The sequence below is a fragment of the Haliaeetus leucocephalus genome, unplaced genomic scaffold (genome assembly GCF_000737465.1).
Source record: "Haliaeetus leucocephalus isolate CR32 unplaced genomic scaffold, Haliaeetus_leucocephalus-4.0 Scaffold450, whole genome shotgun sequence".
NCBI lineage: Eukaryota > Metazoa > Chordata > Aves > Accipitriformes > Accipitridae > Haliaeetus > Haliaeetus leucocephalus.
Genome location: NW_010972886.1, coordinates 22257436 through 22285065, shown reverse-complemented (window position 1 = coordinate 22285065; position 27630 = coordinate 22257436). Strand labels below are relative to the sequence as shown.

At 42.2% G+C, this 27630-nt stretch overlaps 1 protein-coding gene across 1 annotated transcript in view; it reads right to left on the bottom strand.

Moving 5' to 3' along the window:
• NCAM1 (neural cell adhesion molecule 1) overlaps window positions 1-26782 on the bottom strand; it is a 64529-nt gene extending 37747 nt beyond the window's left edge. Inside the window, exons 1-13 of the mRNA XM_010575105.1 lie at window positions 26749-26782; window positions 24653-24727; window positions 22957-23175; window positions 22076-22219; window positions 21100-21237; window positions 20477-20594; window positions 19051-19220; window positions 18043-18185; window positions 7410-7560; window positions 6634-6818; window positions 6181-6277; window positions 5206-5376; window positions 3683-3814 (exon numbers count right to left, since the gene is read on the bottom strand). Of these exons, the coding sequence (XP_010573407.1) occupies window positions 3683-3814; window positions 5206-5376; window positions 6181-6277; window positions 6634-6818; window positions 7410-7560; window positions 18043-18185; window positions 19051-19220; window positions 20477-20594; window positions 21100-21237; window positions 22076-22219; window positions 22957-23175; window positions 24653-24727; window positions 26749-26782 (1777 nt within the window). The remainder of the gene's footprint in view (window positions 1-3682; window positions 3815-5205; window positions 5377-6180; window positions 6278-6633; window positions 6819-7409; window positions 7561-18042; window positions 18186-19050; window positions 19221-20476; window positions 20595-21099; window positions 21238-22075; window positions 22220-22956; window positions 23176-24652; window positions 24728-26748) is intronic.
• Window positions 26783-27630: the final 848 nt, after the last annotated feature.

Here is a 27630-nt window from a genome sequence, read left to right as displayed (position 1 = left end):
TGGTTTGACACACATTTGGGTCCCATCTGCACAACAGCAAGAAACAGCTGGGGCTCAAAAAGAAACTGTTCACAAGATCTGTGTGCAGCCTTTGCTTGTCTTCAGATGTATAAGGAAAAGGAAATGCAGAAAAATAGCAAATTGTTGGAATGAAAATACAAACCCAGGTCAAGTTAGACAGATATCCTCCCACCCCCACAATTCTCATCTGTGCTAGTATAGTATGTCATTATTACTAATTATTTGGGCTGTCATGTGCCTCTAAGATAGAAAGAAATTACTTTTTGCTTATTGAAGAAAATTTATAAAAATGAAAATAACTATGGACATATCCCAGCAGGCATTAAAAAATGGTGTCAGTTTTTACATTCAAGTAGAAACTTTAAATAATAGGGCAAGGAAACTAGTTGCTTTGGCTAGTCTTGGCTGGTGTAAAACACGTTTTTTTATATTCTTTTCTGTAAAGTTTCTGAAACATGCCTGTGATCTTCAAATCACAGCAGACTAGGGGACACACAACTTTTTCCTGATTTGATTTTACCCACAAACAGGTATTATTGTATGACTGGAAGTCCAGCACAGATGAAAAAGGCATTTCTGTTGTGTCAACAATCTCCTCACCATTGCTATAACCCAGTTCATGATCTGAGATGGGCTTTGAGAACCCCAGAGAGCAGAGAAAGAATTAGAGAACCGAATGCTCAGAAGGATCACAGCTGCAAGGCATAAATGTGCCTGAAAGAGCATCAGCAGAATTTGTAAATGAAAAAATATGTTATAGCCCACAAAGAAGGAAAAAAGAAATGGAACTTACCCTACAAGGGAGCAGAGTTAGGGAGTACAGACTGACTGATAGCTGACTGCCACATTAAAAAAAAGCAAAAAACCTCCACAAGCATGATTTAATGTTCTTCAAAGCCACATACCTGTCCCCAAGTGATGAACATGAGGCTTAGCAGACAGGTGTCTCAATGTGGCTGAAACAAAGCCTTTAATGTTCTTTTTCCTCTCTTCTTAATTTGATCTTTTCCCTTTTCCTGTGGTACTGATCTGCACAGAGACTGAATACCTAAGCCCTTATCTTCCTTGTGTATTGTTGACTACGTCCAGTTCAGAAGGGCCTACCAAATCATTTGCTTGATAGTTATAATACTAACCACAGTTAACTTCATATAAGGGATATATTACTTCTACTGAAATTAACAAGCTCCAAACAATTTTAGGCAATGGACTGCACATATGTTCTGGAAACATGTCTCCCAGTTGACTCTTTGTAACTACTGCAATTTGCAAATCTGTCTATCCATCTGTCCATTCATTCATCCATCTTGACTACCAATCCATTCATCCTGTTAGTGGTCCACTAAGTCCAAGCTTTCGTATAATACAACCTTTAAGGAAAAACAGCACAAGTATGATTCAAATCCTGTAATTAGGGTTTAAAAAAAAAAATCTTTCATTTTTTTACTTCAACTTCAGAAATCTCAAAGAATGCGACAGCAGCTTCATAAAGCTTGCCCATGCAATCTTGGGAATAACAACAGTTCACCACAAGGACACATACTTTAATAAACAGAATAATGCTCACTTAGATAAAAGAGGTTTCTTTTAGCTGCCATTGACTGACTCCAATCTGAAAGACACAAAGCTATGGAGCATACAATGTTTCACTGAACCTAACTGACAATTAAACATATCCATCAAATCTCTCTAACTCATTTTGCATTGGGAAGGAGGAAACATGCATTTTTTTATTTAGTATGAGGTTTATTTATTTATTTGAGTATACAAACTACACAAGTGCTGGAAGACTGTCCAAAGACTACTAATGGTAAAAAGTATTAGTGAGAAGAGGCAAAAAATGTAAATTTTTTCTTGAAGTTTTTGCTTTCAAAATTGTGAAGATACTCAAAATTCTGAAGTTTTTGGTTGGGTCTTAACTGGTCTAAACCAGACCTGCAATTTAGCTAAAGCTTTCTCCTGTTTTGTTTTGTTGGGTTTTTTTTCCTGAATTAGTTACATTTCATTAAAATTTGAAAATTTTTTATCAATTCATAAACATGAAGCCTTCCACTACTCCACTCTGTAGTCAACAAGCTAACTATTATTATTAGACAATCACTAAGTTAAATATTTGAATTGCATGCTTTACAATAAAGACAAAGGATGTTAACCCCTAATTCTGTTCTAAAAAGAGCAGTATTACCCGTAGTAGGATGACTATTCTAGTGTCAGTCTTGTTAGGAAATGGACACTACCAGTTACTTCATTTCTAAAGACCCTGAGAGGAAAAAGGTACTAGATTAAAAGCTAATGTTATGTATGTTAGAAGAACACTCTAGGAACATAAGAGGAGAGTGAAAGAAATGCAGAGAGGCACTTACGTGAGTGAGGGATGCCTGCAGTTTTTCCATGGATGGAACACAGACAAAAAGAAAATACAGAGATAGACAAAAAAAAAAAAAAAAAAAAAAAAAAAAAAAAAAAAAAAAAAAAAAATGTAGAAGAGGTGAGGAGATAGAGAACATGGAGCTGGAAAATCAAAATACCACGAGCTGTCTCAAATCCAGCCCTAGGGAGTGGGGCAGGTTACAGGAGTTATCACAAGAGTGGACATCAATTGTGAGGGCTGGCTTACTGCACAGGGCCTGGGATTTCCAAGCAACAAGGCATGTGTACTGTCCCATACTGCTCAGCAATTCTGGTGAGGCAGAAGTTGGCAGACAAAATCAAGACCATGCACAGCTCACAGGGCCTCAAAGCATGCACATACTTGGGCTAGGAATATCGCCAGCTCTGAATTCAGAGGAAAGTCCCGCATAGTGGTTTCAGAAGAGCTATGAAATAGGTGCACAAGTATGGGTGCGATGGTGGAAGGAAGAATAGGCTGTAGATCTAAATGCAAGGAGAATGGGAAAGAAGAATCCCAGGGGTTGTGGGTGGTTGAATACAGATCCTAATACTTGGGTGAGGCTGTGTACAAGGATAAGAGACCACTTCTCCCCAGCCTGCTTTTGTCACATCTCCCCTACACACTCCATACTTTTTTTCCCTCTTTCTCTCCTTCCTATCTTGAATAATTCTGTTTTTTAACTCTTCCCTCTTTTGTTCCTGGTTGAAACAGGAGGGAAAGTGTTATGCCACAGCAGAGCATCCTGCCATTAGAGTGGAAGATTACCCAAGTAAAGCAGACAAGAGGCTGTGGAAATCATCTTACACGCTGCATGGGCATCTTAAAGCAGTTATTTGCAGAAAAGAGAAATCCCCCTCCCTCCCCTTTCTTCCACAGTTTATGGCCAGTCCTATGCTGAACCTCTTAATTTCTGATTTGCAAAAACCATGCCTTGTGACAATGACATTACATTCTCTATGACAAATGCCCTTCTCGACTTGCTGCTTTTTCATATTAAAACTTCCAGTTGCATAGCCCCTTCTCTTTGACAATACAAAGTTTTTACTAGTAACCTAGGGCACAAACTAGTGCAAATAAAATAGTTCCTCTCCCTCCTACCTTCAAAGAAGATTTTTCATTAGTAATGAAATTCACTACAGTCAAAAAGCACAACAAAAACAAAGGGTGCAGCAAAGTCTGCAAGATAAGAAGGCATCATCCATGCATGGCAGAGATTCCCTGGAAAGATGCAAGGAAAGAGAAGCAGAGGGAGGTCTCAGTTTTACTTACGAACTGGCTGTGTCTTGAAGTCCGATGGCAGGCTAATCTCACCCACGCCCTTGCCATTAACTGCAGACAGTCTCACAGAGTAGGTTGTTTCAGGTTTCAGGCCAGTGATAGTGATCATGCCCTCCACATTTGCTGTTGCAGAAACAAGGGAGGAAAAGCAAAGAAAGGCTCAGGCTTTAAGTCAACAATAAATACCATGTTTCTATTGTATACTTTTGCCATGCTCAGCCCATGTAACAGAGCCCTCTTCTGGGCCCAACCTCACATAAACAGTGCAAAGAGAAAGGTCAGAGCTACCACCCCTGTATCAACCAGCTGATTAGAGAGGTGTTGTCCTGGTTCTGTTCTATTAAACCATTCTTATCTCAACCCACGAGTTTTACTTCTTTTCCCGATTTTCTCCCCCATCCCACTGGATGGGGGGAGTGAGTGAGCGGCTGCGTGGTGCTTAGTTGCTGGCTGGGGTTAAACCACGACAGGGGTATTGCCACAGCCTCTCTAGAGGAGATGTAGTGGAGTTTGTGGTAGACATCAGAGGGCATCAGCCCTTGCCCTGTGCCAAGGAGCTCCCTGAATAATGCTCTTCAAGACCATTGTCATGTGGGGTTCTGACTGTAGTAGACATACTCATGCTCATGTGCTGGGCTGCATGATCCAACTGAAAGCAAAGCCCTTGGCAGGAGAGAAACCCATCCATCTCCTTTAACAATCTATAAGAAGGTCAGACACAATGTAAGAGATGGAAAGAACCTGCTGTGGGGTCATCATGATATGAAGAAAGAAATAAGCTCTATTTGCCTGCACAGACACAAAGGGAGAAATGAGAAGAATAAACCTGTCTCTAGCTATGATCACATCACTCCAACGGGGACCTAAAAGAAGAATTTCAGTTCCAGCCAGGATTGGCGGTGGAAGATTCAGCTCTGAAATAGAACTGTCCTCTTCATAGTCCTCCCAAATCAAAATCCCTTTGGTTTACTGGACTTAAGGATACATTTAAGCAGTGTGTATTCCTATAGACTGCTGTAACGAGACAGGCTGTAATGGAAGTTAGACTTGCTTCTGGAATAGGAGGGTTTATGTTCCAAGGGAAAATGAAGGGTAACTAAAGGGGCTGACAGACAAGGCTTGAAAAGCCTTCTGTAGGAAGCACACAGTCACTCCCCAGTCAGCACGTGAAACCTCATTCAATACCAGGCACAGAGTTCTTCACCTTATTCAGACAGGATGGTGTGAACAAGGAAGGGATACAGAGTTGAACATAGTGCTGCAACACACGCTCTGTAGGCGGAGAAGGCTGGTGCCCTGTCACACACGTAGAGCTATCAGCACAGCAGGGCCCTCATTTCCAACTGAGAATTCAAGGTGTCACTGCAAAGCAAATATTTAAGAACTTGTATGGGGCCTTAATATAGGAGCTGAAATGGCAAAGCTATAGAACCCTCCACTCTGACGTTCCCCTAAAGGAAAGAAAGTCTTCTGAGATGCAGGCAGGGGAGGTAACATCTGTTTTATCATCGTACCTTCTTTTGCATCATACAACCTCGAATGCCATTCTCCCTCGTCCAGTGCCCTCCACTCCGCTTTGTACTTGAGGATAGGCACCCCACCGGTAGCTTCAGGCTCATCAAACTCCACCTGGGCAGTACTGGAATAGGGCTCCACTCTGTCAATGGAAGGAGAGGACGGAGTATCTGGGGGAGGAAGGGAAAACAACCAGTGAAGACAGCGGAAAACAAGCTCCAATGACAAAGGAAACAGAAAACTGGGAATATCAAACGCATCCTTGTCATGGCTTCAACAAAGAGAGGAGAAGGGTAGGCCTGAGGCTCCCCTCAGGAGGGGAAGACTGTTAAGAGGGCATTTAAGAATGCTAATTAGACAGTGCAGAGACCTTCATCTTGCTTCTCCTCTAAGAGGCTAGAGACTTACAGTACCTTCTTCAAAAGAGAACAACCAGAGCAAAGTAGCAAGAGCATCCTGGATGCTATTCTGTTCCCACAACCTCTTCCATAGGGCACTTCAATACATATCTTGACCATTCCTAAATCTGTCTCTATGGCAGCCCTGAGAGGACAGCAGAGGCCCTTCCAGTCTGTCATGCAGTCAGACACTGGGCCTCTTTCGCTCGTACACAGTGCTCTTGAGGTGTCTTGCACTACCTGTACTATTAGGGATGTTTTGCTGATTTTGAGAAGCACACGTGCATGCCTACACACATATGCAATGGCTGTCAGAAATCAAAGATCACAGCTCTGTCACAATGTACTGGAAGCGCAGAAAAGAACGAGACCCTTCAGAAACAAGGAAACAGAGATACTGAGGATCTTGTTATCTACAACCCACCCCAATGCAAAAATTTATGAACAGTCTCTTTGAAAGTAGAAGCTGGCTCTCCTGCTACCCCATCAACACAAACTAGAAAAGAACGGTCACCCTGTCACCTCAGCTCAAGGGCTGCAAATGCATTTCCTTATCTCCCTGCCTGGGATGCTCACCTGCTTGCACAAGAATGAACTCTGAGGACTCCTGGCCAATGCGGTTCACAGCAGTGCAGTTATAGTTCCCAAAGTCATTTTCAGAGTCTGGTGTCACCTGTGGAAGGAATGAAGGCTCATGCTCAGATCAGAAAACCGTTTTCACTCTGCCAGTGCACTCTGCATTTTGCTGGGAAGAGAAGCCACAATAAAGTACACATGCTAACACCCTGAGAGCTGTCCACAGAGGGGAGAACTGCAGTGGGCAAAAAGTCAAAGGCAAGAAGGGGGTGGTGTCTTCTGTTACCTGACTTTCTTAGCATTTATGCTCCAGAAACACCACACAACTTCTTGTCTACCAACAGAGTGCCCTATCGAAAGAGTTAACTCCTTCAACATCAGGCACATAAATTATTTGACAGCACCAAGCCTTCCTGGCTGCATATGCCTTCTCCCCTCCTTGCTCTTCCTCACCTCCAGGTAGCTTGCTGATGGAGTGTTGTAGATCTTGATGTTGCTGTAGTTTGAGCTGGGAAGCAGCTGTCCATCCCGGAACCAGGAGATGACAGCACTGGGGTATGCAAATACCTCACAGGTGATGTTCACTTGATTCCCTTCCCAGGTATAGACAGCCACAGGGCCCTGAAGCTTGGGTGCATCTGAAAGACAGACACATTTGTGAAGGCAATCTGAGCCAGAAAATCTCCTGAAGTAGCCCAGTTAGCCTCACTTTAAGAATCCCTCGGCTAGGGTCCAGTTTAATGTGGGGAAGGGAATCTAAAATAGGAAACAGGAACTGTGTTCTCATCTGGGGGGATGGGCAGTGTCTTTTGCTGAAGGACATAAGGAGGAAACGTACTCAGTCCCAAAGGCTGCTCCTAACACAGTGTGGGAGGAGGAGCAGACAGCATGCTATGCATGTAGGGAAGTGCATACTAGGAAGTTCTCCTAGGGAAGAACTCTGATGCACCCAACAAATGGGACTGCGGCAGATTCATGGCCCATAATCTTCCCAAGGTGCAAACAGTACCCCAGCTGGAGAGAGCTAGAGCAAACATTTGCATGTATGCACACAGCAACACATCTCCAACAAAATTATTTCAGACTGAGTTGCCTTCCATGCCCTCTACCTGAACAACACACATTTCCCTAGCCATAGGTGCCTCAGACTCATCACAGGGAAAGGAAATCAAAACAGTCCCCCCTCCAAACACATGAATACCCTCCCCGCCCCATCCTCCACTTCTTACACTGCACTTCAAGGTACATGGCTTGGGAGTCCTGCCCAATGGTGTTGCTGGCTGTGCATACATACTCTCCGGCATCTGTGTACTGTATTTCTTTGAGAGTCAGGGACGACACCCGGGCATGGCTACGTACTACGATGCGCCCATCCAGGGTCTGGCAGGAAAGGAAAATAGAGTTAGAGGCTGAGCTCTGAGCCTGTGGTGCAGACTACTAAAGGGATGCAAGTCTACGTCACACCAATCCTCCAGTGCTCAGTACTTCAGAAATGATCACCTGAGGCTGGGTGAAATCATGGGCACAGAGGGATTTCCAAAAGCAACAAGAAGATTCCTTATCGCACAGGGCCAACTGCAGCGATTCAAAGTACTCAGGAGAAGGGAAAAAATGAAATGAAGGACCAAAGTATCAGATGCTACTACATGTCTCAGGATAGCCGCATAATGTCAAGCTTCTTTCCAGAATGAGAACTGTAGAGATCCAGCTCTGGTCAAAAATTTTTGCCAGTGTGCTCTTGTAGAAAACCTCCCCAACAGCTACTGTGTTTCCACTCAGAGAATTCAGGCCTTCCTCTTTTCTCACTGATACTTGTTTTATTTCAATGTCCTTGAAATGGCTTTAATAAGAACAGATCCAGACCTCAGAACCGAATCAGGCAAAATGAAAGCTCAGAACTTTCACCTGAACATGGCACTGAAGACAGCAAGGTACAGTGAACAGGGCAAGAAAACTATGTGACCCTTCTAGAGACAACCCTGCTTCAAGGTCTTGTGATGCTTCAAGAAAATTCTAGAGCAAACTGCATTGGTTATAAGCCAGTTTAGAAATTGCTCCCACATGCAAGAAAGTATGGGGATGTCAATGACAGAGAGACAAGGAATGTAAAATCCAGGCTACCATCTGTTCAAAGGAGTTGCAGCCACACAGTGATCCCATCCCACATCACTCTTGCCACCCCCCCCGGCCCCCATCTCCTTTGTGACCAAAGCCCAAGTGCTCTCTTACTACATGAAGCATATAAGGCCGCGGACTCCTCCCTCCACCTGGGTGCTTCTGCAAGCTCTTGGTGTTTGTGCTTCAGCTTGGAAGCTTTAAAGCACCAACTCTCTCATCTAGTTTCCGAAGTGGCACAAGCACAAATGAATAAATTAGGTACCCTCATGGCTGTGTCTGCTGCTGCAGTCTGCCACACTTAATGCAATGAATGCTCCAAGAACATTAATTTTCTTGGAAGATACAGGACAAATACTGAGATTATGAGTAAAAACCCTGAGGATATTAAACAGCCAAATGCACTGAGCTGTAGCACAAAGTACATTTCTGGTATCTGAAGTGGTCAGATCCTCTGGGCCTGAAGCCTCCTTCAGTTCTGAGCTAGTGGTCTCAATCTCCAAGACTGATGAAGTTTCTACAAGTAAATGCGCTTACCTCTGTTAGTTCTGAATATTAGTTCATTTGAGCTAGTCAAATTTCATATGCACAAAACTAGTATCCTTTGATGACACAAAACCAATTATATGTATTTTTTTGTCTCTCTTCTACCCTGCACGCAGGTCTACTGCAATCCCTGACCAATGCCCCAGGCTACAAACTCCACTCCCTCTCCTGTGCTTGGTCCCTTATGTTGCTGGGAACAGTTCTTTATTTCATGTACACATGGTGTTGTGTGCATCGTTTCCTAGAACCAGAGAAGGATCTCTTAACATGAGATTAGTCCACTCTGGTATCTTACACAGCCAAATTCTGCTTTTACCTTTCTTCACTGGCTGACTATGTTGTTATCCTTTTGTCTGACTTGTGATTTGACTCCAAAACCCAGCTCACTTCTGAAACTATTACAGTAGGATTCATAAATGCCAAGACTCCAGATCTGCAGAGGCTCCTAGCTTCTTTTAGCTCATGAACTGGGTAAATATTCTAAACACTTCTCTCCATGACCCCACCAGCAGGCAAGAGTATAAACATGGCAAAATACCAACACATGATCATTACAGCAAAGGTAATTTTACATCCAGCATCACCTTCCTTTTCCCCACTTTGTCAAGATCCAATACAAACAAAAGAGTGCTAGGCAGTCATGGTAAAATTATAACTTTACACATACTGCAACTGATTCTGAAGATAAAGCTCTGTTTCTTAATGCAAAAGGCATAAGGAAAGAAAAACATCAGGAAAAATACTCCAAAGAAGAGAAAAATGTCTACCCAAGAAAGCATGCTACTAGTTTTCTTTATTCTTATTTCAGACCATCAGATGCTAACAATTCCTGGCTATTAGAGACATAGGATAGGTAGAAACTTACGAGCCAGATGGAGACACTTGTAATCCCTTTACCTAGCCTCTTCGATTTTGAGGATTTTGGATAACAAAATGCTTCATAGTAATGGGGAGACAACCTAAGGGACACAGGCAGTAACTCATGCCATAGCAACTGCCACTCTGCAGAAAAGGGGACGATGGTTCTCCATAACACCGATTACTACAACTTTTCCTGAGATACAAGCAGGTGTTTTTCTCCAAATTCTGACAATACCATGTGGCACATAGTCGCTATGTATGAAGCTGGCCTAGATTTCAATACTTTAGTGCGAAAGGGGAAGAGGAGAGACAAGCAGGAAATGCATTTACCCCTCTTCCCTCCATCTTCCGGATTTTTCAGTTCTTTCACAAACAAGTATCCATGACTTAATTTCACACTGTCATATCTTCTCCTCACCCACTTTGAACACAGTGGACATCATTACAAAACAACATCCAGAAATCCTGACCACAGCTACAAATTCCAGTGAAGGAAGACGAGTGGTCTCTCCTAGCTCTGTGCTTGCACTGCATTAACCAGGACTCATCTGCGGCTCTTACTATTTGTAAGGTTGCACTAATTCCCAGTTACCAGAAAGGCATTACCAGTTTGTGGTGTAACTGAGGTAATTTTGCTTGTAACTGAGTTTTTTAGCATCTGTTGGGGACAATGTGGGGGTCCTTTTTGTTAGCATATGCTGCTAATATGACTTTCAACAATTCACCAGTATATGCAGGACCAGAATGGTGAACTGAGACATTATGGACTGTGCATAGTAAGTAGAGCTGACCGTCTGAGGAAGAAGCAGCCAACTGCAATTGTGCCTCCAAAGCAAGGAAAGCAAGATTTAACACCCATATATGCTGCTATGACTGAAGCTCATAGAGACTTCCTTACTTTAAACCAGCTAATGCATTAGTAAGAGTGAAACACTTAACGCCAAGTATTCACTCAGCTTCCTTAGAACTGAACTCCCTGCTGCTGGAATACACTGCTAAAAGACCCCATGCTAGCTATTTTAAAGATATGTCTACACAAGCTGCAAAAATAAGCTTCAACAACAGGACCCCACTTGGATATTTTAAGACACAGACGCAGTAAGAAATTTAGAGACAACAAGCTTAATAGTATTAGTGCTCATATTAATAAAAAGCTTGAGACAGAGAGAACAGTGAAAACACTGGGGGGGGGTGAGACAGACACAACTGTAATAGGAATTAACATGAGGCCTGAAGAGATGCAACTACTCAAATTCCAAATTCTTCAACGCAAACTGGTCTAAATATCCAACGCCTTCACTCGCCACAATTCATCTATTCCAACAGGTTATTCTGAAGTAAGAATGGGCAGTATCTTCTCAGCCCCATATGAAATAAAGGTGGATGGTGCTTAAATTAGAGGTTCACTTTGTTTAGGCCACACCAGTCCTTATGGTTTAAGATGGCTTAAAAATAAAAAAAGAATTCAGGATACCCAGAGCCTCCACAAAGTTGATCCTAAAAATACAAATATAAGTCACCCAGTTCTGATGGCTAATTTTGTTCTCTACCTGACCCCTATTATTTGCTTGGAAACATACTTTCTGCTTCATTTTGAAGCAAGAATGCTACAAATCAGGTGCATGTAAAGGTAGGTTATTATTACTGTTTTTAAAATACAGCACTGAATGTGAAATAAAACAGCAACAAAACACATTTGCACCGAACTGAGTTACTGCATTATCCCACACCCCCTCACTGGCCCTTGCAAATCAAAGAGAAGTAGTTAATTTAGCAATTTGGAGCATTTTCTGGAGAAATACAACTTGTGAAAGATTTATCTGCATTGATTTTGAAATGGAACATGATGCAGTTGTCCTTTAAGAGAAGGTCAAACTTAAGGAGTACCATGAGCAAACAGATGAGTTGGCTGGAGCAGAAGAGGCTATCTTTGGAAAAAAATACTTTCCCAGAATACACACTATTGCTAATTCTTAAAGCTCTAGATATGATTCACACTGGTAGCATAGAAGAAAATGGTGAAAGTAGTTATTTGTCAGATTTAACATTTTCTTTTATATTTGTCTTTTTTTTTTTTAAGTGACAACCAGAATTACTCACTCCCAACACAGCTAGTTTGCTCATCCAAAAATGCATTACTACATGCCAAGCAACTTCTAACTCTATAAGCTGGTTTTTTTTATGTATTGATATTTAATTTGTTCACATTATTAATGCTGGTTTAGTTGGCATGGTTACTGGACTAGAGATTTGTTAATCTGTAATGCTTAAAAGAAACAAAACCAAAACACTAAATTTGCTAAAGGTCTGGTAATCTTATACCTCTTGTTTCTCGGGCCGGGTCCACGAAGCCTGGAGAGAACAGATATAGAACACAACAACAGAAAAAAAGCAATAAAAGTTTATCAAAGGTTGCTTTTAGGTATCACAGTGTATGCACCACATTGTGTTCTGTGCACATGCAGGCTCTAAGTTGTATGTATATCTCATGTGTGTGAGGTGATTGCAATTTCCATTTCCCAATAAAACCTCAATTTAGATTTGCATTCAAAATATCCTATAAATTCGTCTGAAAATGATTAAACAAAGGTTAATGACACCTAGAGACTGCTTCTGTTTTTACATATCCAGTGACTATTTCCCTTGTCACATCTCACCATTTCTAGAAACCTGCTCCCAGCATAGTGGGGAAGTGATTCTGATGACCTAGGTCACTAAATTGCAAAGATAGTTATGGAACTGGTTTTCTAACACTGGTTTGTTAGCCACCTGCACACACTGATTAACATTAACACTCATATCATTAATGTGATCATGCATTTGTACACGTTTTAACATGCATACTGTGCCAGGAGTAGGAGACCTTGAACTGCAGAGCACTGAAACAGTATGACCCCTCCCTGGACAGGAGACAGCAGGGCAGAACGTTGTACCTCCAGTTGATAATGTCCACCTTGTTATGCTTAGGGATGTGTGCACCCAGTTCTTACTGGGCTTGGGACAACCAAACAACAGGCATCAGTGAAACATGCACGAACCTTACCAATAAACATGCATTTCCCATTCAGAGAAAGCCACCAACAGTGTGGACCATATTCACTGTGGTTCAGAAGGACCATAGTTGCCGGGTTCCATTATTCCCCTATAATTTATCTTTCAAATATTTTTCTTCTGGTCTCTATTTCAATTGCAACTTGATCCATTTCAGTTCAGGAGTCAAAAATCACCTGCTAATATCACAGCCATGATGGCATTGTTGAATGTGAGGCACAAGCATTGCTGATGTGTGGATATAACAGCATACACAAGAGTGACGTTACAGAAATGAAGATGAAAGCTTAGGAAATGAGAATAAAAAACATAGTAGTTTCCACAGTGCTTCTAGTGAACATTGTGAGACTTAAGTATTAACATATGGTACAGACAGTCTCATTTCAGAATGTCTTTGATAAAAGCAAGTTATTTGCTTGTAACTAGACGCCTGATGTGAAGCTACCTGAAGAGAAGCTCACCAACACCTGCATGGGCTAGGACACTCCCATCACCTGATCATTTCTTTGTACATATATCCTGTTGTGCACAAGTTCCTTGAAAGCTGAACAGGCAACCATAATAATGCAGCATAATCCCTTTCTGATGTACCAGTCATTTTCTGTACCTGAGCAAGGCAGGCTAGCCATGGAACTGCCTTGCTTATACCCATGCAAGTCCCTTTTCAATCCTATTGACTGAGTCTCTATGGTGTCAGCACAGAGGGATTTAAAAAAAAGAAAGAAAAAGGAAAAGAAGAAAAAAAAAAAGAGACATCTTTTTATCCTTTGATGTTCAGTACCTGTCAACCTAAAGGAAGATGAAGGAGGAAAAAAGCCAATTCCCACACTCCTAGAGTTTGCTGTTTCTTTGTAATGCCACTCATGGGCATGGGGGAAAAAGGCACAACCATGTTCTCCATCCTGGAGAGTTTCATACTAACTCTCCCTTACAAGACAAAGAGAAACACAAGCTCTACTCAGCACCATGCAGGGGAGAGAGGGAAGCAAGAGCCTCATGCATGCTAGTATCTTCTCTTCCCTTTGGAAGCAAGTTGTTAAATGGGAGCATCTTCACTTACAAGGGAGTTCCTGGGAACTGCCAATGTAGTTTACTCCCTGGCTTATTAAATCCAAAGATATTCCCATGTACATCCACAAGATACGAAGTACTACACAAATTTAAGACAAGGAATTGTATTCAAGGTATATTGTCCACTTAAAAGAAAAAAAAAAATCAGGAAATTAAACTGAAGTTAAATCTTGAAATGTTAGATCTGCTGCATCACATCTAGAAGCACTTAGCTGAAGATATTGCAACAATGCTCACTTGCATCAGCAGAGTATTTGGCCCTTCTCTATTTGACTCTTTTTTTAAAAATTATTTTTTAATTACTTCACTGCTAAATTTGACCTAGTGTGAATGGTGCAAGGGAAGGAGTTCCTCTCATCTTCTGGTTATCGTGCCCTAGCATGTTGCTGCAACACTGGCAACTCAATGCTTATGTCCTAGCAAAGGGGCACTCCTTATGTTGCTGGAATTCAATCAAGTTGTCTTCATCTAAAGATTTCCGAATTTTTAACAACTTATCTATTTGCTTTAGCTGCCAATGACATAGAGTTGATAGTGGCTACTGGTCAGTAACAGTAACCCAGAAAATAAGTGGAAGGATGCATTGGACTGTTCTCAGGGTAGCACAATGCAGCGCTGTAATTCACCTGTCAGAGGTGTGAGCAAAAAGACATCTGTCATTCAGACAAGCAGTCACCTACTAAAGGGGCCTCTCAAACTCTGGTCCATTCAGAAGTCAGACTTCTGCATTTTCCTACTTTAGGAACAGGGAACCTTGTGGGACAGCCGTGGTGGAAAAGGCCCAATAACACTATACAGGTTAAACTGTAAGTAGGAAGAATACCAGAGCTAATCTCTTCCTCTGTTCTTTGATTCTTTCATTCTGGTAAGAAAATGTTCACTTTATTTTTGACTTGCCATTGAGAAAATGGTAATGCGATGCATGTCTTGATAGCTAGCATGGGAGGCCAGACAGCTGTACTGAGTGTGATCCTATGCCACAGATATACCTACTGCCAGCTCTGGCAAGATAATAAAACAGCTGCATAAAAGCACCACCTGTTACCCCCCCATTCCTCACACACTGAGCTGTACTGCAGGGTAAGAAACCTAGGTCTGTCTCTGCAACTGTTGCATGAAAGTGTGTGTAAGGATAGTTAGCGATTGCTTCATCCAAAAATCTGTCAGGAAACACACTCATGTTTGCGCTAAAATCGTAAAACTTTTATACACCAATACACAACAGATCAAAACTATATTTACTGAATCACAGTTAGTATTCTGCTAGAGCAACAGAAGAAACATGTCTCTTGAAAGGGCATGAAATATACTGAAGGTGATGAGGAATATGGCATACTGGCTTGATCAGCTTTACACCTGGTATCATTCAAAGAGAAAGCATTCCTCCTGCCTACAATGGCACAGCAATAAATACTTGAGGAAAGATCAAGCCAAACCATTTCAAATCATCATGTTGATGACTTCCCAGGCCTGTTAGTTCTGCTATGTTCTGCAGTAGTGACAGGCAGGCATCTCAGACCGACAGGGCAAAAGTTTCTCCTAAGTAGCATGTTCCTACATTCACAACCGAAGTAAACCACATATAAGCAAATTTTTATTTTTTTTAAAACTTTTATTTTACTTGCACTCCCTGCAGGGCAGAATAATGCAAGCTACCAGCTTACTAGTAAGAGGAAGCTTCCACCATGCCAGTATCTGGAAGTTTGGTCTGCTCATCTGTGTTGGTATACAGTTGCCAATCATCTGATTTTGCCAGGGCACAGTCATAACCACTTACCTTTGCAGACCATCATCAAAGCAAAAGACTGCTTGTCCAAGGGGTACCACGTTATGTAGGCATAGCCATAGAGAGGAGAATCTTTTGCTATGCATGCTAGGGTATCAACAGGTCTCTTAGGGAAGTGTGGGAATGTTGAAATAGTTGACATTGTCAACCTAGGTGTTTGGGCTACAGCACCTCCTGCCCCTTGTCCACATGTCAGACTGTCTCTGTTCTTGGACAGAGACTGAGCAGGGAAAAAACCTCTAAGCCAGAGAGGTTTTTGTTTGTTTGTTTGGGCATTTGGGTAGGTTTTTCTGAAGTACCAAATGTTCATGGGAGTTAAGGCACCTCTAGATCTTTAAAAATCTGGACTGAAATATGATTACAAAAGTAAACAACATGTAGCAAGACAGATGCATCCATCGTTGATGGTTAGACTCGATGATCTTGAAGGTCTTTTCCAACCTAAATGATTCTATGACTCTATGATTCTAAGTACCTAAAGTGTATTCAAAAGTAGGGCTTGGTGATTCTAAAAATAGTATCGTTTGTCCCCGATCAAAGACCATCCATTTCCCTGTGCTATCCCAGAGACAGTAAGTGGATAGTAAACTAAATATATGCATTTGGTTGTACATCTAATAGAATGTTTACCAGAGCTATTTTGACCTGAGGATTTTCTGGACATCTGTACCATTCACCTAAACTTACAGCACAAGACAGAGAATCGGAAAAAGTAAAAACCAAACCAAAACACACACACACACACACAAAATTTCTGCCTAGAAAGTGCATGGTATATGATAAAAAAAATCTCTGCCCTGAAGGTTTGAACCAGTATGAGACACATAGTAGTACCTCAAACCTTTGATTTTCCCCCCATCTACAAAAGAAACTATCAGAGTTTTAACATTTTCCTTAATACTGATCACCAACTTAACAGCATCAAGCAGGATATATGAGAGTCTCAAAAATGGTTAGCAGTTTTGCCACTGAGATCTTGTTAGTTTAATTGGGCTGGACAGATGGGACTTTCCGCAAACAGGCTTTCCTACCGACTTCTCCTTGACTTAGTGTTATTTCAGTTTTTATATTCTTCTCCCTGTCAAAGTTCTTTTCCGTGGCTGCGATGGAAACTCTAGGCCTAGAAGCACTAGAGCACTTAGCTCCTCCCACCGCTTTCCTAGACAGAGACAAGACCATGAATAACCTTACCCTGTCAAAACAGGTCCCCCCGGTCATGCTGTAGTGAGAGCCCAAGCCAAGAGGTTTTGAAGCCAATGGAAATCTCTCTCTAAATGTTGCAGGGATTTATACTGCCCTCAAATCCAAAAGATGTTAAGAAAGAATTAAGGCTGGAAAACCTTGGCACCCTAATTAGTAAGTTACACATTAACATCATGGTGAAGAGCTGACATCATGGAGGCAATTAAAAAAGCTCATTTAGGAGGCTATAGTGCAGAATGGCAGCTGTGTGGATGACTGACAGTGGATACCTCTGTCACTTTGAGACTTTCATAGTCTATCAACTGCTGCCTTCATATTGAGTCAGAACCTCTGGTATGTCCAAGTTAGCTGAACCTTCAAGCATCCCGTTATTAGAAGGTTATTAATAAGCAACAACTCCTCACTCCAACTTTTGTCTAGGCTTTCTTTGGCTCTACACTATGCCTCCTGATCACCTTATACAACTATTATGAAATATCTACAGTAATACAGCACATCCTAATCTTGTCTAGTTAAGGGGAATTGCAGCCAATAAAACACTCTTTTTTAAAAGAAAAACTGCTAATTATTTTTGCCTTTTAAGAACAAAATGGTATTGATGTGATCAACAAAACAGGTGAACACAAAGGCAGCCAGGCTTTTGTGCTTCAGATACATGCAATATTAGAATACAATACAGAAAGGCAAGAAGGAATTAACAGGCTCATTTTGGTCCACTGCATCTTTGAGAGATAATACCCCACACCTCTCCACCTGCCACCCTCGCAGATGATATCATCATCATGATGCAGCATGGACAACACTGGAATCAGGGTACTCATTCCCACCTCTCGGCTTGGAAATTGAAGGGAAAAACCCTTTCACAAGCTTCCTGCAACTGTAGGTCCCTTTGGAAACTGCTCCAAAAAGGGTCCAAGACCTAGTGCTTGTCAAGTTAATTCAACTCAGAGTGATACCAGCAGGAATTAAAAAGCGTATCCTCAGTTGTTATAAACTGAGAAGGCTCTTTGTACGAAAGGACCTCTATGGCATTACTTCAGCTGTGGAGCTAACCCTTTAGCAGACAGTCTGTGCAGGACTGCATGTGTTCTCACTACAGAGAGGGGAATCACCATGATTTCCACGTGCATCTGCATGCGGCTGTCATGCATTCTGGATCAGCAAAGGCAGGCAGATACAAGCTGCACTGATCCCAGCAAATGAGACCATACTTTTGGGAAGGGTTATACCTTCTCTTCATTGCTGATGTTCCGGGTGGAAGTTTTCCATGTGATGGAAGGGATTGGGTCCCCAGATGCCTCACAGGTCAGTGTAATCTGATCCTCCAGTTCCATGGCTGTTTTATTCTCCACATAGGTGATTTTGGGTTTTGCTGAAAAGAAGCAGCAACCTTCTTTCAGTTGGTGCTCAGAATGAAGCTTGCCTGTCAAGACCAATGTTTGAAACAAGCAACACTAGGGGAAAAAAGGCTTTTGAATTGGCACAGGTTTACTGCCACATGGGAAAGGGAGCAGAGTGACATTTGACAAGAGGGTACCTCCTTGCAGAACTAGAAGACCTTTTCTACAGATGCTTACAGCTGAGGTTTGTAGGAGAGGACTAGAAGTGGATATATCTGAAGTAGAACTCATTTAACAGTGTACAAATGATCAGTCCCTGCAATTATCAGCTAAGTCTTCCACCTCTCTGCTTTCTCTGCCCCAAATTAGCCTTTTCATAAGCAGCTTTGTCAAGTGGCTGCAGAGGGATGGGACAGGGAGAAATATATTCCTTAACACTCCCAGATTCATGGAAGGTAGGAAAGCTGCTGATTCATTCCTGCAAGTTTGAGGTCATTCACACAGTGGTCGGGTGGAGTTCCCCTCCCTGTCCAGGTTATAGCCCACTGAAGTGCTAAAGCCCTTTTAATAGCAGCTTTGGTTGGATTAGGATTCAGCCCTCTGGGCCTGGAAGATATTTCAAGTAGCATGTGAATCTCACACCACTCCCTGCACAGGACTGCATTTCTTTTATCAGAAAGAAAGCAGAATGGAATTGGCATCTGTTTCAGACACATACACAGACTCTGTTTTGCCCAACATGATGGCAGAGGTGCACAGCATTACTTGGGAAAGCAGCAGCTCTGGATAAGCCACATCAGGCATTATCTGGGATAAGTAGGTTACTTTGAGCTTGCTCTAGTGAGCTATCAATAGCCAACTGGATTGGAAAGGAGTGGATGGTAAGAGCATGTTTACCAAAGACTTTGAGATGAATGGTGGCATCCTGCTCGCCAGCCTTGTTCTCAGCAATGCAGATGTATTCTGCTTCGTCACTCTTATCAACCTTCTTGATAATGAGCTCAGACCCATCGTAGTTCAAACTGTACTTCTCTTCATCATCGGCCTCTTCTATTGGCTCTCCATCCCTGCAGGCACAAAGCACACTGGCTGTGTTGGGGAGGAGCAGCAGTCAAAGGTTATTTGTTTTGGGCTTGTTAATGCTACAACCGCATTACTACACTGAAACTCCTCAGGCTGAGAGGGACCACCACCTTTTTCTTTCTCTATGGGCTGCAAAGCTTACATTTTGATCTATTCCTAATCCCTCCTGCCTTAGGGCTCTTGGCAGCTGAAACTTTGCCTCCTGACACACGTCATAGCCTATATACAAGAGCTATAAACACCATTGAAGGTAGCTTCTGTCCTTGCATTTCAAGGCAGTATTCCAAGTTGTCATCAGCTTTTTCAACATTACAACTTGTCCTCATAACCTTCGCCAAAGGCTACACAATTTCAAGAATAGTATACCTGAAGTCTGTATCACTGCCTGACAGTGAAATTTAGACCTGATGAAATGAAGAGAAAGACTTCAGATGCGGGTCTCCTGGCATGACAAATGCAAGTTACAGCATCCGCTTTTGCCTAAGTTTTACCACCAGTGCAACAGATGATAATAAACTGACCCACAGGACAGGTCTGGTCAGCATGAAGCTTCATCTGTATTTGCATTTTGACAAAGGATGCAATGGGACAGTTAAAAATTGCTGGGTTTACTGTTATTCTTGTTTTTCCAGGAAGCTGTACTGGTTTTGGCTGAGACAGAGTTAATTTTCTTTATAGTAGCTCATATGGTGCTATGTTTTGGGTTTGTGACACAAACATTGATAACACAATGATGTTTTAGCTATTGCTGAACAGTATACACACAATGTCAAAGGGTTTTCTGTTTCTCACACTGCCCTGCCAGTGAGTAGGCAGGGAGTGCACAAGAAGTTGGGAGGGGATACAGCTGGGACAGCTGACCTGGCTAAACACCTACCTGCCAATGGGAAGTAGTGAATTAATTCCTTATTTTGCTTTGCTTGCATGCACAGCTTTTGCCTTATCTATGAAACTGTCTTTATCTCAAGCAATGAGTTTTTGGATGTTACCCTTCTGATTCTCTTCCCCATCCCACTTGGGGCATGTAGTGAGTGGCTGTGTGGTATTTAGCTGCCTACTGGGGTTAACCCACAACAGAAGCTAACTGCAATTCCATTATGAGGCCATTTTTTCTCTTGTGAGAAAAATGAATTAATCTTATTCCAGTTAAAATGTTGCTTTCCCTCCAGCCTGGTTTTCCAGCCCTTGGTGAAAACATCCATGCTCACACACAGTCAGGACATTGCACACAGCATCTTACTTTGTCCACGTCATGGTTGGCTCAGGAAAGCCATCAGCATCACATGCTAAAGTGACAGACTGGCTGAGGTTGGCAGTGGCATTCATGGTGCTCTGCCTGGCACGCACAGAAGGAGGTACTAGAAGAGAAGGAATCCACATTGAAGTTAGAAAGGACAGAAGATGTGAGCAAGAGTGAGCCCTGGAAGGCTCACTGTAAATCTCTGCAATGCACACAGATGTCACTAGTAATTCAAACCCTTATACCATCACGTGCAGGTTTCAATCAACAGGTTTGATGCATGAGCTCTCCAAGGCAATCAGCACAGGGAAGGAAGGGCAGGGGGTGGGGAGACACACAGAAAATCAGTATTGTGGACAAACCCACTTGTGGGTCCCAACAAGATCAATACCTCACTCTAAGACATGAGACACTTAAGGTTTCTCTTGACATGATAATTTCCTGTAAACATCTGGTAAACACTCAGTCAATTTCAGGGACATTTTTATTTGACACAGCAGAGAAAGATTAGTAAGCTGATGGTAAATCATGAGTGTGAATCTAAAGTAACATTTCCATCAGCAGCCTGGAGTGCAGGTGCTACATATCCTGCTCCCGTACTAGCCTTACTCTAAGCTGCTCACCATTTACGATGACCTGAATATCTTTGAAGTTGATCTCCCCACGAGCCAAGATCCGGCCCTCACAGCGGTATGTCCCTTCATCTGTTTTCTTGATGCCCCGGATCTGCAGGTAGTTGTTGGACAGCACTATAAATCGAACTAGAAAAGACAAAAGGAAAGCTCACTGCAGGTAACAGGTTCTTCTTCTCTCCTTGCCCTTTCTGGGTTGAGACAAGGCTTAGCATAATAAAATATCCCCTCCCATCATTTAATGGAGATGCTCCTGTAACTGGATCTGACATTGCCAAGAAAGAAACCAGATGTGGGTAGCAGGCAAATTGCTCTGGTGCTTTAAGTACACAAGGAGAAATAAACAGATAAATATACACACACAAACACATTTACACTTAATTAGCATCAGACAACAAGCAATTTGAAACTTGCCCCTCTCGCCCAAGGGTGGCAGAGTTCAAGTCTTACTACAGTTCCCTTGTGCTAGCAACAAGCAGATGTGGGAAACAGCTGAGGCACGAATGCTCAGCTGGAATCAGGGCTCCAAAGTCTCCTCTGCCAGTAAAATACCCCTCTGGGCATGACAGTCTGCAGCATTTTGAAAGAAAGAGAAAGGTTCTTGCAAGAAGCTTTTAGCCCCTTTTCCTTAGGATGACTGGAGAGTGTCATAACATGCAGCTTTTCTGTCTGATGGCATTTCTTTTACTCGAAATATTTTTCTAGCATTCCTTGGCCTATTCCAGTGTCAAAGCCTGATGGCCATTTCTGTGGAAACATTATTGCCCTGCCACTGCCAAACAGCACCCTGAATAACTAAATTTACATCCTAAGACCTAGTGTTAGGTACAAATTGCTTCTCTCCTCCCTTGTGACCACCACCATTTTGTTCTTCTGAAACCCTTGTATGAACTTGATTTGAGCCCTGATGAGAGATGGACATTTGACCCCTGAATGGACAAGCACCAAGACATCTCTTGTGCCTTACCATCTTTTTTTAGGATAACATCCCTGCCCTTGTGCTTCCAGATGATGGTAGGAGGCAGCGAGCTGACCACATCACACACAATCACAGCATCATCCCCTTCCTTGAATTCCTGAGGAGTGGGAGCATTCTTGAACATCAGCTTTTCTGAAAACAACGGAAGGAGAAAGTCACTGCAGCTTTCTCGGCACACGTCAAGCTCTGCTCCTGACTCAAGCCTGAGGAAAGCAAAGAAACTCCAGAGGACATTTTCTCCAGAAATCTTCTTGTTCCCAAGTGGACGATAAAGGTGTGCCTGACTCAATGCACTACACTGCAACACAGGAACCCCATTTTCTAGCCCTGTCTCCCAGGCATATCAGTGGGCCAAATACTCTACCTAGCTCACCAATTTGTCCACACTGCAAAGAGAAAATGTGAACTTGGAACTGCTCAGCTTCCCAGCAGGAAGCAGAGGAGCTGCTATCATGGCTCTGCTGATGGCTTATTATAACCCTTCTGAATGTGTGATTCTCTTTACTGAACACTAGTCTTATCTCATAGCATGCCTGTCATCCACAAAAGCTGCTCTCTCTGCTTACTCCTCCCACACATTTATGATGCACCAGAACTTTCTCCTTCTACCCCTTCTCTCCTGTCTTTCAGAAGAATTTAAGCAGTAGACACACTGGTAATGCCCTGACAGGCCAAGGTCTTAGCGCCCACCTACCCCTCCAAACCAAGAAAGGGGAAGCCTGCATCTTCTTAACATCCCCTTTCTTTTCACCCTCCTGCTTCGCCTTTAAAAGCAGCCTTTTCTAGGAAGGTAAAATGATTGCCTCCCTAATCTTGCCTCATACATGTGCAAGGTAGACCAGAAAATAGCCTCGGAGCCGCTCTCTTACGGAAAATTTTCACATTGACGGTGGCCTCGGAGTCTCCCTCCTCCACGCTACTGACAACACATTTATAGATGCCAGCATCATCAATGTTTGCGTTGTAGATGGTGAGGGTGGAGGAGAAGTCATCATTTCGCACCACTGAGATGCGCTGTTGGTTCGGCGTCAGCTTCTCACCATTAGGGGAAAACCAGGAAATGTCTTTGTATTTGGCCTCCCCTGCCACTAGGGACAATAAGAGAAAACAGAGCAAATTGAAATGAATTCCCAACAAATCTGCACAGAGGGAATTAAATACAACCAGTAGCGCTATGCGGAAGACTGACCCAGGGGAAAGGCTTCTGGTACTTGAGAAGCAACCAAAGAAAATTCTCTCTCACAGCACTGTGAATGGTCAGCTGCTGTCCTGCAAAAACGATATTAGGTTGGTTTTATAATCTAAAGGGGTACACTCATTTTAGCCCAGAATGGCCTTCTGTGCATCCTGGGATCCCATGTCCCAGACCCTCCACTACAAAGATCAGCCCAAGAAATGAAAATCTCTTCTTGCTTCGGCTCCTTCATGTTTTCAATAAAAACCTGTATTTGCAGGCTGGGCTACTTTGCACACCAAAACGGTGACATTGGTGTGGCAGCAGTTCTGGCATTGATCAGCTTAAACCTCCTGCTACATACAGTGTGAATCAGAATTGTTATTAAGTGGTTCCAGGCTGTCTCTTTGTTGCAGCTCACGTCTCTGCATTCCTCAGTGTGGCTTTGTTATTTGGGAGAAACTCCTATTATTGGAGGGGCTTTAATTGATCCCACAGTTTTCTGAATGTAAATATCATCACAACAGCACTTGCTCAGAGCATACTTTCATTTTTAAAGCAATGGCATTAACAAATTCCTTTGCAGTTAAGCACTCCTGAATCACATGACCTCATTACTAGTCCCAGCCAGTATGCTCCTGAGGAAGTGTGGCCCTCTGATGGCGTTTTGCTCCCAGAGTTCATTGCAGCACCTACTTGCTCTGTGTCATGCTTCAGGATGCTATCATGTCAGTGCTCCAACATACTAATTCCTCCCATTAGAAATCAGGCCAGCCGCTTTCAGGAGAACCTCTGAAGAGGACATGTAGATGCTAATTTGGAAAATGCCGGGGCATTTGTGCCAGCACTGCACCATGTTGTGCAGGAGAACAGCCCAGGGAGTTGGTGGCCTGAACAAACAGTAAATTGGCTCACAAGAAATACAAGTTTTCAGCAGCATTAAAATCCGTAGTTGCAGAAGTAACAACTCTCAAGTCACCTAGCACTCCCATTACTGCTGTGAGCAGTTGATTAGAGAAATTACTTGGAAAAACAACAGGCTTAATTCAAAAGATCAAAGAGCTGTGGAATGATGCAAAGTGCCACTGTTGTGGCTGTTGCTCAAGCTTAGAGACAACACTTCAGTACTTGTTTTTTCATTTTTAAATCTGTTTGCTGGAGCTGCTTTCTGTTGCCAGCTCTCAAGGGAGAATGCATTTACTGTTTCCAGTAAACAGCATGTGTTGCCTTTACTCCTCAGCCTTATAAACCATAAGGGCATATGAGAAAGAAAGAGCAAGAGATCTTGCAGCTAGACCTGGCACTGGAGCTTTTACCCCCAAGTTAATACGCTGATTGACCTTCCCAGCAAGCCCAGACAGAGACAACTGATGCCATAAGCCATCACTCACCTTGACATAAGAAGAACTTAGATTCTCCAACGCTGATCTCCCCCTGGCTTGGAACAATGTCCACTTGTAGTGAGGCTGGAAAAGAAATGAGCATGCAAAAGATCGTTAGACAATAGGAGTGGTCTTCAGCAAAAAAGCTTTGCCAGCCTTCCAATCCCATGGCTCCTTTACTCATCCAATGGAAGAGCATAGGGTCAAGCATTCTTGGCTTCAGAACTGTTGCTCTTTATGAGTATTTATATGAATGTGCCATGGACTCCTGAGAACCCAAAAGAAGTTGCTAACATTCAGAGTTGCTTCTAGCCCTTCATAAAACCACATGGAATGATACAGAGAGGGCTGATTTACATTCAAATCTCTACCACACTGCACTACTAGGGAGCGCGCTTGGTGTGCGCACCAGAACATCAAACAGCTTGTAAGGACTCCTCTGAATTCAAACTGGAACTGGCTCAAAGTTGTATCCTGGCAGTAAATACAAATTATCTTTGCTTTGGAGACTACTTGTTGCTGTATGTGATACTGTATTCATATAAGCCCCAATTACCAACCATCACAAACGCAGAATGGAAGTCACTGGGTCCTTGATCTCCTAACTCTGATCTTCTGGTGAGAAACGTAGTCCAAACAGCCAGCAAATCAGAGATGTTTATGGCAGACAGAGCACACCTGGATTAGGAAGGAAATTTCTTCCAGTATATACTGACAAGGACTATTGACAGTTTGTGATTTCTGCCTTCACAGTACTGGCTGAGACTTGCTTCCAAGTTCATCCAGGCACATTTCACCTAACTCCCTCCTACTGCAGAGGTGAAAATATTAGCAATACTTTGGTCTCTTCCAATGTCTTCTCATGGCATATCACCAGTGTTTTGGGGTTTTTTTAGCTTTTTTTAGTTGTTTTCTTGATTTTTTTTGTTTTTTATTTTATTTTATTTTTAAATAAGAGACTGAAGGTGTTTTGGCAGCAGAGATGGAGCAGATGTTCCATGGACCTGAGTGAAGCATCTACTACATGCTTGTCTGGAATTGAGGGAGCCTAGAAGTGAAAGATATTGTACCTTCTGTGCTCCCTACAACTGAATCCAGCACAGCCTCGAAGGAATCATTTAAAAATAATCCAAGTTAGATAATAATTCCACAGAGTATATTTGAGGATACAGTTGCTGAAAAAAATCAAAATGATTCCCAGACATTTTCAATCTTCCTTCTAACATCTTTAACTCATGTGTCTTGTCTGAGGGTACTCCCTCGCCTTCCTTGTACTTTTCAATGAAGTACAAGTTGTCCTTCTAGCTCCTGCATTCAGCCTGTTTTATTTCTAGGTAATCTAATTTCTCTCAACTATACTACTTTAATATAACTCAATCTCAAACAGAACTGCAAGTACAAAGAGCCAAATATAATAAAAGGCTAAAGGTTTATTAGATTCAGTGCAGTGAGGACTAAATAGCCTACTTCTATAGGCTCATTTTTGTTGTTTTTCTACAAATCTTTCCAACAACTGAATTCTACATTTTCAATCATATTTCTGGGGTGCTCTTCCTGGGAAGGTGTCTGCTGTATGGACTGAGAGGAAATCTTAAATGCCTCAAATCCAGAACTCTGAGTTCCTCCAGACCAGATTTCTGCTTTGCAGTACTATCTAAAACATTTATCCTTCTACATTACAATGGGAGTAGATTTGAGCATAGACAATATTACAAACTCAATTAATATCTTTGGGCAGCAGCTGCAGCAATGCACAGTGATGCAAATATTCCAGAATAACATTACAGTAGTTTCCACTATGAACACTTCAGAAGCTGGGGGCATCAGCAGAAGATAGGCACCTTTTAATAATGGGACCTTTCTACAGTGTTTTCAAATTATCAATTAAACTGTCTTTTATGATCTTGGAGATCTTTTAAGATCTTGGATCTTCAGCATGTGAGTGATAGCTCCCGTTTAGAAATTAAATTTACAGAACCAAGAATCCTTAGTCTCACCCAAATGAGAACAATTTATTAAGGAACATTTAGAGCTCCTGGGTGAACAGTTAAATGTTTGTTAAAGTTCAGAGGCTCTGGTAACTGCTGCTGTAAAAGCTTTCTCACCTTCACTCATAAAGTAAAAAAGAAAGGCCAACATCGACAACAGAAGTCCAAAGTTCAGTTTTTGAATCCATATTTAGGTATCTAAATTAAAAGTAGGGCGTTCAAGAATAACCAACCTCTCTGAGCAGCTCTCTAAGTAGGGCAAGTCTCCTATCTCAATATCTAAGCACAGTTTAGGAGCCTACATTTGGAGTCCCACTACTGAAAAAAAAAAACCAACACACTCCCCTCCACCCCCCCAAAAAAACCCAAAACCCAAACATACTTTTTCCTCATTTATTTACAAAAGTGAACCTGATTAGCATTTAATAGACAAAGGAGAAGGAACATAGCATTTTGGAAGTGTCATCAGAAACCAAAAGCAAAAAGTCAAAGATGCTGAATTTATTAAAACAATCGTGTTTTAGTACAGTAAGGGGAGAATTAACAATCACAACAAAGCAAGTTAGACAGCCAAGATGAAAGCTAACCAGATTTCTGCTCTGTGTTGCATATAGTCCAGTATGGCTACTTATTTTCTGATCTGAATTACATTGGTACTAAACAAGTAAGAAGGGAAAGCATACCTCCCCATTTTCATGTTCATTTACAATCAGCCTTCCACAATGCATATCCAAGCATGCCCAATGCCCTTTTCCTCTGGCAACATCACTGCCTTCTTCATAGCATAAATTATGAACCATTAGGCAGAAAATGTAATTGGATTCTGGCTTTCCTCCAGCTATGGCTTAATGCTGCAGCAGCTCTGTGGCCTAACAAGTCCAGGTCAAGTATAAATTTCAAGAGGCCAAAATAAATAGGTTTTATTTTGAAACTGCAGCCACTAGCTTGCAGAAAACAGTCATCTTAATCAAGCTATTCCTCTACCCCATGTGGCAAGAG